The 13,981-nt window shown below is 41.2% G+C and overlaps 1 protein-coding gene across 2 annotated transcripts; it reads right to left on the minus strand.

Moving 5' to 3' along the window:
• Positions 1-3,425: 3,425 nt before the first annotated feature.
• On the minus strand, positions 3,426-12,082 carry LOC125005657 (kelch-like protein 33). 2 transcript variants are annotated; one of them, XM_047581179.1, is made up of 8 exons: positions 11,997-12,082; positions 10,819-11,496; positions 8,924-9,366; positions 7,525-7,767; positions 7,199-7,449; positions 6,165-6,335; positions 5,615-5,880; positions 3,426-5,120 (listed from the first exon to the last, which is right to left on the minus strand). In XM_047581179.1, the coding sequence occupies exons 2-8, from the start codon at positions 11,441-11,443 to the stop codon at positions 5,029-5,031; spliced, it is 2,091 nt and encodes a 696-aa protein (XP_047437135.1). In that variant the 5' UTR covers positions 11,444-11,496; positions 11,997-12,082; the 3' UTR covers positions 3,426-5,028. The 2 variants fall into 2 exon arrangements, with proteins under 2 accessions (XP_047437135.1, XP_047437129.1); XM_047581173.1 differs by having other exon boundaries at positions 3,426-5,880.
• Between the last annotated feature and the right edge of the window lie 1,899 nt (positions 12,083-13,981).

Here is a 13,981-nt window from a genome sequence, read left to right on the forward strand (position 1 = left end):
TGTGTATTATTTGAATAAGTTAATGTTGAATGCAGAATAATGATAATAATAATGTATATTTATAAATAGCCCTAAGCCGAGTTTAATATAGTAGGTAGGGGTACTTTATATCAGTTTGGAGCCTGGGAAACGTCGAAGACCCCTGGTTTAGATTTTTATAAGGTTTGTTTTTTGTGTGTGTGTGTGTTTTTCAAACTCAACAGCTTGAAATCTTATCTCTGGGACTTTAAGAGTTCAAGAGTTTGACCTCATGGGCCACTGTCTAAAAAAGGAACATCCTCAATGTTTTGCAGGTATTATCTTTCTTGTTTCCTTTATGAAACCAGTACAGCCGGATATCCTTTCTGATCTCAATATTATAGACCCAACTCACACATGAGCTTCCTGTTTTCAAAAAGAAATTTAATCCTGTTTTTGTAGAAAGTGAGAGGCAATTCTTTTTAACAGTCCTGCAGTGTTTAAGTCCACCAAGAAGTGAGATGATGTACGTGCAAAGCATCATGGACAGCAGCGACGACAGAGTTGTAGACGCATTATTAATAGGATGGCGTGAAATAATGTGAATGAAATATGTACTATGAGATTATGATGGTTGAACTGTATTGATATAATATCTGAAAACGAAATAATTCGCTTTTGTTGTTCATCAGATTAGATTCCAAATATGTATGGTGTAATTACAGGTAAACATAAAAATATATTCTTACTTATTCAGCATACAGGATGTCATGGTGTGGGTTTTCAATGTTAGCTTCCTGTTGTTCTTGTTTTCTCCCTCTGTCCTGATCAGTTTGACTAAGTTTTGTTACTTTCCTGTTATGGTTGTGTGCTGATTTTGTTGTTTGTTGGGAACAAGTTGAATGCAGCTTGCAGGGTCCTGTCGCAATGCAATACCTTGTCCTCTGTTAGATCATCCCTCTCATAATAACACTACCTTAAGCTGAAAGAAAATCAAACACAACCACCATGGTAATAAGCCTGCGTACAGTTTGAGATTACACACTTTGCCATTTGTGATGCAGACAGTTTTGATTTATGCCAAATGTGAAATACTCTAAAGAAAAAATGGCAGTATGTTCTCACAAAGGAATTATCTTCTGGAGAAGATCAAAAACTAATGGAAAACTGGAAAACATAAGGTGTCTGCACAGATGTGGTTGGCACTTTCTTGTAACATTTGAATGGTTAGGCTAGAGACGTACTAAAGGGGTAAATAGACGTCACAAATGGCATTAAAAAACGTCAAACACAATCTTTAGGTTATCACTACATTCACAAAAATCCAGAAAATCCAGGAACCTCTGACATTTGACGCAAGCTTCACGGAAATGTTGATACAATAAAAGGAAAGGAAACAGGTCAACCATTTAGATAGACGAGTTGTTCATTTTTTTTTATCTTTGTACGCATTTAAAGCCCAATATCTAGTTCCAGCCAGCCTCTGCCAATGAAGACAGGAAGCTGTTTCTGAGCATGCCACATTAAAAACTGTTGTGCAAGGCACAAAATGTATTGTTGTGGTTAGCGTGACCTTGTTTGGTATAATTTTTGGACTGAAAGTGTTTGGCTTACGTTTTGGAGAGTCAAACAGTAACAATACTTTCATGTATTTGGAATTTCTTGAGCTTTCACACAAAAGCAATTTGAGGAAGAATCAAAGGAGTAACGGCTGAAAAGGCCAACAGTGATGTCACATGACAGAACCAGCCTCCTGATCTAACATGCCTCAAAGATGACAGCAAGCACTCCACCCCCTCAAATTAACAAAAAAAACAAAAAAATACAAAAATAAAACAAAATAAACTGCTTCAAAACTCCTGCTTGCAAATCTTGGCTTGAGCAAATGCAACCACTGTGTCTTCCATGTCTAAAGACCTTAGAAGATCACATTCTGAGGCTCAATGAAGTTATACTTTTTCTTAGTTACTCTTTCTTCTTAAGTCACTGTCAACTTAGAATACTAAGTTGAAGAAACTGTAGAGGACTGTTGTGGTTGATGAGCAAATAAATTCAAAAAATCATCTGGAAGGGGAAAAAAAGCTCAATTATTGTACGGAAGTACAGAAGTGTGTACTCAACATTTAAGGTCTCTGTGAAATAATTAATATGAACAACAACTTCAATGTACACACACACACACACACACACACACACACACACACACACACACACACATGTATATGCAGAATAGATGTTGGTTTTATCAATGTTAGCAACAACGTATTGCAGGCACAGTGTTCTGTGTACACAACTACTGGCAACAAAACTGATGTCATTATTTTATGATACACATCTCTCCAACAAATTCCGACAGATATCTCGAGACTTTGAGAGCTTCAAGCTGGTCCACTGTCTAACTAGTGTTAGTAGCTGTTGTGCATTGAACACACAATTTACAGTTCTCTTTTTAAATACACACATTTCTGATGGTTGGTGGGACTGGGACAAAGTAGCCTGTGCCAATAACTAGTTTTAACATAACACACATTCATGCTTACCACTGTCTGATTTTTTTTTTCATCCTCCTCTTGTTATTTTTTAGGTCGGTGCAGGCCCCATAAGGGAGACTCCCAATGTGTTTTTGTTGCAGTGTGGTGTCTAAGAGGGTTTCAAGTTGTGTCGTTGATTACTGACTGAATGTCAGCAGTCCCTGGGAGGCCCCCTTTTCAGCTCAGGGTCCTAGGTCTGAAACCGGCCTGAAACCTCCAGAGGAAGCCTGAAGGCGACAGTGTGAAGGAAAAACTCCCTTTCAACAAACTTCTGTCAAAGATAAATCAGAGATACAAATACGTAGAATCTGATAATACAAGATATAGCCGATGATCATATGCGACAGTTTAAGAGTATAAGAGGAATCATGGGCAGGTTGGAGAACCACACACAGTATACCACAGCCAAACAGCCATTTCAGCACCACAGACAGGTAAAGGCAGTGCACCAGAGGTTGTGTCCCCCACACACGTATCGCCAGCAACGCATTACACAAATTCCATGCTAATTTAAACAAAATGTAAACTACATTATCAATTCTATTTAGATTAAAAATAAATTAGACTCACCAAGTCCCCGGTTAACCAAGTCTTCTGCTTAAATCACTCCTGGTTGAATGACCTATTGTTGTCTTTTCCTCCTTGAGAAATTATTAAATGCTCCGGTCAATGTGCTCCCGAACCTTTTATCTCCAACGTCTGCTCAAATAGTGAAGTCCTAAATTGCACACTAGCCAGGTAGTTAACTCAATTCATCGTGAAATGAATGAAATATGAATTAGCCATGTTACATCATGTAAGTTAGCCGAGATAGCAAAATCTGTGAGAAGCAGGCGGCAATGAGAGTCTGGGACGTTGCATCAGGCACAACGAACTATTCACACACAACTACACTACAAAAAGGAAATTGTGTTCATCAAATGAAAACTGCAAACATTTAATTGGGGACGAAGTTTATTATTTATTAACTGCAAAACAACATTTTTGACACAGGAAAACATATGGAAGCTTATAATCCTCCCCTGCACAGCAGCGCCCTCTGGTGCCCCCCCTGCTGGTCAGCACTGCTGTGTTCCTGTCTGTGTTTCCCAAAATTTCTTGAGGCATGGTACATATTTTACATTAGATAAATCCCATGGCAGGCCACCAAGTAAAAATGTCACAAAAAGTACAAATAATGAAACAATGATCATCTGCTCTCTGTGAAATCTCTGTGAAATCAGGGCCTGTTTAGTTAACACAAAGCTGATACACTCACAGGAATTGAGGAAAGACACACAAAAAGATCTTCTTTAACGGCTCTGAGTCTCTGTCTTTTTTTAGTTTTTATGACTGTCATGCTTTAAATGCCCAGCTCATTTACACTTTACATTTAATTTCAGCAACTTGATAACTAGCCTTGGGAGCTCTCTCATTCGTCACCATCATATGGTATAAAGCTGCATCTTTCACAGTCTATTCACGCAGTTAAACAATTGAACAACAGTGTTTTTGTTTTGAAGGGAAGGGTGTTTTGTTTGGAGATGGCATTTAAGTCTACTTGGAACCATGGCTCAGTAAAAGGAAATCCAAAGGAAAGAGAACTTTAATAGTATTGTCTTGAGCTCAACTTTTTTTTTTTTTAATTTCTTCTGGCCACTACCCATACTAGGGCCTTCATTTGGGTCAGAATTTCCTCCAGGACTCAGTTTGGATTGAGTGCTTTTGCTTTTCAAGTATTTATCCACTGCTGTCACCACTGTCTCACAGTGACATGACAACTTTTTCTGTTGCTGAATGGCAAACATTAATTTACATGTATGATCAATACAATAATCTGTTGATTGCAAAAGAAAAAGGAAAAAAGTAGATTTGACACATGTAAAGTGATTCAGTTTGTGTTATTCCGTCAGTTGTCAGTGTTTTTATGACACTGTGCTGTGACTGATTAAATGTTTCTGTTGGAAAACAACGTGTCAACGTCAGTGCTTTGGTAGATTTGGTGAACTGTATTAGTGTATTATTGTATTTTGGAAATATGTGTCTGTGTTTAGTTACACTGCATGATTTTGAGCATGAAATTAACTGTTTGGGGATTGTGTGTTTCAGGTGTGATGTACGTTAACAGTTTAAAAAAATTGTGTAAGGTTCTGACAAATGGGTCATAGCGGTTGTAAAAAAAAAAAACGTAATTATCCACCATCCCCCATGTGCCACCTAGTGGAAGACAATTTAATTGTTCTGCCTGTCAATATATCTTGCTGGCACAGACAAATCATTTTTTGCAGTAAAAAAAAAAAAAAATAATATATATATATATATATATGTAGATATATCTGACCAGTGAAATTGGATAATTTCCAGTGGCACAACTGGTAATTTCTCATGGGCCATGTGTCATGGCACAGTAGTTGGGAATCACTGGTCTAAGGTGTGCTAATGGGAGGCGCTAAAGTGCGATATGTGAGGCCTGAGCTACTAACTCACCTGCTTCCAGTCATGCATTCAAGCCTGGAACTCTATTTAAGGGCTTGCAACTCTCCCACTCATTGCCAGTTCTTCAGTTCACCTCTGCTGTATTTAGCTGTGAACCAGCCTTCAGTCTTTTCCTCTTTGCTGCAGGTGCAGTCCATGCTCCAGTTCTCGCCAGCCCTGAGAAGTGCGAGCAAATCAATATTTTTAAGCCTGCAGGTCTGCAATGTAAAATTGACCTATGCTTCACTGTCTTTGTTTGGCAAGTATAATATCATTGTTCACTTACTGAGGTCATCATTGGATGTATTTACTACTTCTAAAAGAAAACCCAAAAAACAACGTTTGTTTATCGTAGTTCATAAACTCATGCTAGGCATTTAAGTTTCTTCAGAATATGTTTAAAGGACTCTAATCCTAATTAACCAGGTCAGGAAAAGGCAGGGAACATGCTGCGAGATCAGCGTATGGGTATGGCATAGCACCTAGATTTTCCCAACATTCCTCCTTGGGGTCATAGCAATGCACCCAGTTAGTATCCCTAGCTGTGTTTGCTGAAGACCCTCCCACCACATACACCCGTCCATCAAGCACAGTTGCTCCTGGGCACAGATGTGGTCGAGGCAGGGTGGGGAAAGAGGACCAGGTGTCATGTGTTGGGTTATAGATCTCACAGAGGAGTTGGTCTTCAAAGCCCATCCGGAATGGCTGCAGCCCTCCAGCGACCACCAGCCCCCTCCCGTATGCTAGCATGATGTGGCCGGCACGTCCAGCTCCCGCCGTCATGGGTGCTCTTGGAAAACAGCCATGCGAAGGGTGGTAGTTCCACATAGAGGAGAGGCAACTGTGATGGGGGTCACAGCCACCGGAGATGTAGATCTGCCCATCCAGTACAGCTGCAGCGTGACCGCAGACAGCTGTCTTCAGGGGGTGAGCTGGCCTGCAGGAAACGTTAGACAGCCTTACAGTTTAAGTAATCTTTAAACTTTCTATAGTACACATATATAATCTCAAAAGTTTTGTTTTAATAATTATCCTAAAGTAATACCTTTTATTGCGACCACAGAGGTATTTAAGTATAGTAGAAATATGCAAAGACTTAAAAGAGGCGAATAATGTAGTCCGCTGATTCTATAGCATGTTTCATTGAAGTCCAACCCAGGATTCCCTAAAATACAGTTCAGACATCCCTCTCTCTTCAGGTTTGGTTAGCATGTTCTTTACCTCCAGGTGTTCTCTTCAGGAGTGTAGTACTCCACAGTGTCCTGGTACTGGCTATCATCACGGTTTCCGCCGATTGCAAAAACCTTCCCGTCCACGCACACAGCAGAAAAGTAGTCCCTTTGACACAGCATGTCAGGCAGCAGTTCCCATTTACAATGCGTCAGGTCAAACCTGAGGAGAGGGATGGTGGTTGCATCTGAATGGTTTACATTCAAACGGAAAAATGTGCAAATAGTTCAAACATTATCACAATCCCTACAACCTTGAGCATGTTTAAAGGTGTCTACCAGAAACAAATTAACATAATGCTCATGGGGATCTCGGCATTTATCATTATTTCAAGCAGCTGTGGGTGTGTTTGAGGCAGTTAGATGCTTGCTCAAGGCACATCAATCATGGACTGGGGGAAAGCAATTCTTAATTCTCTAAAAAACTGCCCATAGCTTTCCCCACTAACAAGAACCGTGTAGCTGTGTTGATTAAGGTGCAATTACCGACTGATGAGAAACAGCTACGATGGCAAAATGTAAGTTTAATTTTGTAGACTGTTGCTTATTATAATCTCGACATGAACAGAAGACTACTACTATTGGCAACTATGCAGGAGGAGACACTGTAGCTATGGGTGAGTCAACTACACTTCTTCTGCGGTTGTGGAAAGTGAACACAAACAGCAACACTCACAGACAAAAATGTGCACATCTCAGCCTTCTGGTTTTCTTGTAATGAAAAATATTGTTGGCCATGTAGAGAGGAAAGCTGGCGTGTTTTGACAAGATGATCAACAGAAAAGTATGAGGCAAGAATTTAGATGATTTAAGTTATAAACCAAAATAAAAGTTTCTTAAATGGTCATATTTATGGCTCCATCCCTGCCTTTCAAGATTAATTAAAAAATAACAAAAAACAAATGAATAGCGTCCCCTTGTTGTCAAATGAGGACTGTGGAGTACTCAAACAAAACCCATTTTTTTGGAATATCCCAAGTCCCAAATTTTAAGATATAACACCATTTTCTCTCCATGCAAATCTACCTCACTGCAGACTTAAGGATATCCAAGGCTCCATAGTACTTCCGTCCTCCCAGGATGTAGAGTTTGTTGTTGAGGAGACAGACGCAGTGTCTGAAGCGGGCCGGTTCAGGGACCTTTGCATATTGTTTCCAGTCTATGCTTCTGATTAGGCCAGGCCCACGGTGGAACTGTTGAGCGAACCACAACATCTGGCTGGGAACCCTCTTCTGGAATTCATCATCAACAGTATCGCCACCAACTAAAACCAGGACCTGAAAAGTGGAAACTATAACCAGTTGAACACATTTCTACGGAGAGATGAATTAGAAACAACTGCTGACTACTACCTGGTTTGCAGTACGAGGTCGGCATTCGGGTCCTTTATAATGTCCATCTGTAAAACTTTTAAGGGCCTTTAATATCACTCTGGTCCCGGGGCTCCTATATAAGAGGCTGCAGCTTAGGGCCTCCTGGAGGTCAGAGTAGTTGAGAAGGGGGATACGAACTCGGAGGAGTAGACCTGGCAGACACGGGAGTCTTTCTTTAAGGTTGTCTTCAACCCAGCTCACTATTGTCCGGAATACAACAATCTAGGGATGAAAAAACGAGGCACCTCCAAATTTGTATACAGTTGACTCTACGACTTTAGAATCTCTCAACAGAAATTCCTATTAAGTGTGTAGTATATGGTCCTCTCCATTCGTTCTTAGTATTTGTTTCCTTTTTGGGGATGTCTATATAAAGTTTAAAGGTTAAAGGGTGATGTACCAGTTGTGAGCCCGTAAAACTGCTAGACATAAGGAGACAAGTTGTGTTTGTGAAAGGGGGTTCTTGGGGATAAGAACCATATATAAGGGGTCTGTAGGAGCTGAATGGGAGAGAGGATTCGACGATTGGCTGGAAGCTCTCTCAGATTCGGCTGTGATTTTGAAATCATTCTATCTTGTAAATAAACCTTTTTAAATGCAAGATAAGACTTGTCAGCGATGATCACTTCTTTCTTCAGCACATTAATATACAACAAGTGTTTAAAGTTTTCACAGTAAAACAAACAGTTTTAGGGATGGTAAAGGTTTGTAAAGTTCTATCTTTAGTCCAAGAGGCATTGAAAAAAGGCAATTGGACTTTCTAGAATTTCTAGAAGACATCTTGCTACTCATCCAAGTTGCTTTTTCAGTTCTATGTATAATAATATAAAATACACAAACAAACTAATACTGTCTACCTCTTGTGTTCCTGAAGATTCTCACTGATCCAGGTCATGGTGTATTTAAAACAAAGGCAACTGGACTTATTTGACATTCTACCACCCCTCCGAGTAAAGTTAGAAAACCAGAACCCAAGAGGCTTGTTTAGTTTAGGTGTGAATGGTCTTTAAGAAAACTCAAACAAGGCCAGTTGCCTTTGTTTTGACTTTTTTTAGACTTAACCACCAGATGTCGCCAAAGTCTATTAATTCCTGGAGCTATAGATCATAAATGCTTCTGGCAACATTGCATAAGAGCACGTTCCCAATTAATAGCAGTAGCTTGCAGGTGCAGTTTTATGATTAGGTTGTAAAACCACTGCCAGTGCCTGTCATTGTCTTTGATTTATCTTTGCAGTCAAAAGACATGAGAGGGTAGGTCATAACCTGGCATTATGCTAAAAGATCACAGAATAATATGCAAAGTTGATGTATTATACATTTGGTAATAGGTAGATAATAGACAGAAAAAACAGGAACAAGATATATAAGAATACTACCTCACTCTCCACACACAGTGAGTCCTTCTCAAGCAGTCTGTCCAGGAGGGGACAGGGGATATCCTTGATCTTCTCCCAACCAGAGATGCACTGAAAGTGGGCTAGGGTATACTCCTCTGCAGCCTGTCCCAGCTGCACCAGCCCATAGTTCTCAGCCAGGACCAGCACATCTAGACAGGTGCTTTCATCCATTCTCTCCTGCAGGAAGTTGATGCACAGCGAGAGCGCCCCCTCCAGCTGAAACTGAATCAGTGCATCTGTGATCTCCCAAACCCGGTTCCAGCTCAGTCTTAGCTGACCTGTGTAGATGAACCTTAGTATGGATTCAATCACCCAAGATGGCACCCCTCGGAGGCATACAACATCCTCACGTGACTCTCGTAACCCTCCGCACAGCAGCGCCCGGAAATAGTCCCCACCTGCTGCTACTACTACGCGATGTGCTGAAAGGAAAGGCAGGGAGAAGGTTAAAAGAAGAATAGTCTTGTAAGAAGACACAGAGGGAGAGAGGGGAACAGGTGGGGAAGATATGAACAAGAAAAGGGGATTAAAATAGATAAGAGGCCTCCTTATTGGAAGTGCTCCATAAATTACAGTGAATAGTCATCTCAAGAACATCCAGAGAGTATTTCTGCATGACTCCATCCAGCAATGACCTTCTGAGGAATGCATTTACAATATAATCACTATCATATGACACATTTCCATTCCAGAGAGTGCCTCTTTCATAAATGGCAGTTTATGTCCTTCAGTTGTGGAAGTTTGTCTCCCTTACAGCAGAACATGTAAGGTGAGCGTGTGTCATGGAGAAATAATAGTAGTTAGTTACAACATTCCTTCTCATGAGTGAAGGAGTGACTCATCATTTATGAGTGGAAAAACTTTTGCTTGTTGCTAGTGAGGAGAAAGTAGCGACAGGCTACCTGCATAATCTGAAGAGCTGAAAACAACAAGTGTATCAACACTTCTGGGAAAGTGACAAAAGGAAATGTAGTTAAATATGTAACTAAGGAGGCGCAAACGGAAGTATCACCCACACATACGTGACATGGTGTTAGTGTATCAGGAGAACAATATTTCACTAGCTTGCAGACTTGTGTATTTTATGCTACTACCTAAATGCTATTTGCTAACCGACTACTACGCTCAATAGTCAATACCTAAATTTCGATTTCAGGTAATACAATCTTATAGAATAAGCTAATAAACAACAATTATATTGGACGAAAACATTTTATTTAATGACAAAAGTTTGATTTGAGGGTGTTTTGCTGGTTGAAGCCTTAAGCTGCTAACCCCAAGCTGAGCTGATCTTCTTTTGCCAGACATTCTTTCACTGTTGTCAAAGAGATGGCCAAGGTTTCAGGTGCGGTTGAAGGTGATGTAGCACTGAACTGCTAGCAGAATAACACAACCCTTCGACTTGATGGAAAGGTTTGTTGGGAGTTTTAGGTGTGGTTAAAGGTGCTTTGAGCAGATTTACAGTCTTTTTGATTCCTTACTATTTTCGAAATTCTGTGGTTCAGACTAATGTACAGTAGCCTTGAGCAGCTAGCCTCAAGCCGAGATAATCTTTTTTGTAGTTGAGAAATTCTTGTTTGTTGGCAGAAGTTTGATACATTTACCTAGGTGGCATCAGGAATACATTATTTATTCCCATTAACCATGGGAAGGAGTATGAATGGCACAGTACACACCCACTACCATGTTCATCTGGCTATTTGCTAATGATGATGACACCCTACATGAACTACAACATCACATAACCATCAGTGTACCTTCTGATTACAGCACACAACTTAGATGTAATGTAGGCCATTTTAGTCACTGAACAACCAAACAGTTATTATTTTCTGTTGAGGAAAGTCAGGACAACTTCTTTGTTTGCATCTTACCTGAATAGCTCTCTCCAGTTTCTGCTTGTATTGTGATATCACACCCTACCCCTCTCTCCCACATGTCCTTAATGACCCGAATGCTCTTGTCTCTCTCTGTTGCCACAGAGGTCGTGACCTTTGATGTGCACCTTTCCATCAGCCTCTCCATCCCTAGACACTGACAAGCATTCAGCACCTCCTCCATCACCCCCTCCTTACTCAAGTCCACGGCCACACGTCCAGTATATGCAAACTCCAAAGCTGCCCTCAAGCCAATGGGGGACAAACAATTCGCTGCTTCAGACATTTGTTTTGAACCTATAAATGCGTTGGGGGTTTGGCTGCTAGCTGCCAGCACGATCCTGTGACTGTGGAAGGAGTTTCCTTTCAGGGTAAAGGTGCAGTCCAGGAGTAGTTTTTCCTCCCAGAGGCTTTGTAAACGATTGAAAAGGGTTTCAGAGTGTGAGGGGAGGGTGTAGGAGAAGATATCAGAGTGGTGGTGTTGATGGCGATTAGATTTAGCATCTGGTGTATGCTTTAATTCTGTCTCCGTAGCATGTTTTTGGTTCCGGTGGAGAGTTCCTGGGGTTGATTTTCGCCTGACATCACCCATATCTCCGCCTCTTACTTGACGTCTTTCCATAACCAATCCACTATCACCTGGCCCACCTGTTTGTGATGATGCAGGCAGCTACACTGTCAAAGTGGATTGTGCAAAGAAAGAAAGGAGGAAAAGGGAGAGCCAAGATAAGAAAAGAACAGGGACAGTAGGGAGCATTCCAGGAAATGTCGTGTACATAGTCACTGCACGTATTTACTTTGACATTAGACACGCATTGATTGCCCTCTTGATCCCTGAGTTGTCTCTTATGCTTTGTAAACGTAACCTCGCCTACACAATATACTGTGTCAACACTGTCATTATGACAACACTCGTAAGTTCACACAAGTACACAGTGCTGCAACAGTTAAACATGTCAAAATATAAACTGCCCTCTTTTGCACAATCCTAATTTCCCCTACAGAGGACAATATATGGAAGGCTGTAGGTAATTCTGACAGTATCATGTTTAGAAAATACTAATATATATATAAAAAACTAATAAAAAATCATGCTCAGCGATAACAGACGTAGTAACAGGAGCTGAGAGGACTCCTTTCTTTTATAAATCTCATTTTGTTTCATAGACACCTACCTTGCTGTTTTCTCTACCAGTGTGGGTGTAACAAGTGACTTTGACCAGGGCACAATGGCATTATGAGCATGTAGAAGGCAATCGAGTGGGTTTAATTATAGCACAGTACTGGCACTATGAAGAACACGCTGAAGGAAATTTCCACCTTGAAAAAAAAGTGCTCAGTATGGAGTCCTCGAAGGCCCATTTTCTTTAAACCAAAGGGAAAAGTCAACAGGACTTCATTTTATTTTCGATAAACTGCTTTGCATTTACATGTATACAGACAAAAGAAATATACACTGCTCAAAAAAATAAATAAATAAACAGAACACCTAAACAACACAATGTAACTCCAAGTCAATCACACTTCTGTGTCCAGTTAGGAAGCAGCACTGATTGTGAATCAATTTCACCTGCTGTTGTGCAAATGGAACAGACAACAGGTGGAAATGAGAGGCAGTTAGCGAGACAACCCCTGTAAAGAAGTGGTTCTGCAGATGGTGACCACAGACCATCCTCTGTTCTTGTCCTTTCTGGCTGATGTTTTGGTCATGTCTGCATTTTGTCAGTGATCTCACCCCAAGAGTTAGCATGAGGGGGTGCCTACAATCCACAGCAGTTGCTCAGGTAGTGCGGCTCGTCCAGGATGCGAGCTGTGGCAAGAAAGTTTGCTATGTCTGTCAGCACAGTGTCTAGAGCATGGAGGAGATACCAGGAGACAGACCAGTACAACAGGAGAAATGGAGGAGGTTGTAGGAGGACAACAACCCAGCAGCAGGACCACTACCTCCTCTTTTGGGCAAGGAGAAACAGGAGGAGCACTGCCAGAGCCCTGCAAGATTACCTCCAGCAGGCCATTAGTGTGCATGTTTCTGCTTAAACTGTCAGAAACAGACTCCATGAGGGCCCGACGTACACAAGTGGGGCTTGTGCTTGCAGCTCAACACCATGCACCAAGATTGGGAGACTTGCCATTGGTGCCCTGTGCTCTTCACGGATGAGAGCAGGCTCACACAGAGCACATGTGACAGACGTGACAGAGTCTGGAGACAGCATGGAGAACATTATGCAGCCTGCAACATCCTCTGGCATGACCAGTTTGGCAGGGGGTCAGTAATGGTGTGGGGAAGCATTTCTTTGAAGGAAGTTACAGACCTCCACGTGCAAGCCGGAGGTACCCTGACTGCCATAAGGTACCGGGATCAGATCCTCAGACCCACTGTGAGACCATATGCTGGTGCAGTGGGCCCTGGGTTCCTTCTGATGCATGACAATGCTAGGCCTCATGTGGCAGGAGTGTGTCAGCGGCTCCTGCATGATGAAGGCATTGATGCCATGGACTGGCCTGCCCGTTCCCCAGACCTGAAACCAATCAAGCACATCTGGGACATCATGTCTTGTTGCATCCACCAACGCCACGTTGCACCACAGACTGTCCAGGAGTTGGCTGATGGTTTAATCCAGGTCTGGGAGGAGATCCCTCAGGAGGACATCAGGAGCATCCCCAGGCGCTGCAAGGAGGTCATACTGGCACATAGAGGCTACACATACTACTGAGCCTCATTTTGTCTTGAGGAATTTCCACTGAAGTTTGATCAGCCTATGTGATTTCCCACTTTTATTTTGAATATGATTCAATACAGACCTCCATGGGATAATTATGATTAACATTCATAATTTTTATGTTTTGTTCTCAATGCATTCCACTATTTAATGAATAAAGATTTTCAACTGGAATATTTAATTAATTGAGATCTAGGATGTGTTTTAGTGTTCCCCTTTTTTTGAGCAGTATAATATAAAACATAAAAATGTGCATGTATGTATATGAGTGTGTCCTTATTCTGCCTTACGATCTCTTACATGCATAATGTGTTCAGATAAGACAATTATTAGCTAAGTTTGAATAGATATTGATTGTTTTTAAGCAGACATTTAGCTAAAGAGAATTCTGTAAAATCTGGGTTGAGAAGTTGGAAGGCAACAGGACAGAATAGCATACA

Source organism: Mugil cephalus, chromosome 1 (assembly GCF_022458985.1).
Source record: "Mugil cephalus isolate CIBA_MC_2020 chromosome 1, CIBA_Mcephalus_1.1, whole genome shotgun sequence".
NCBI lineage: Eukaryota > Metazoa > Chordata > Actinopteri > Mugiliformes > Mugilidae > Mugil > Mugil cephalus.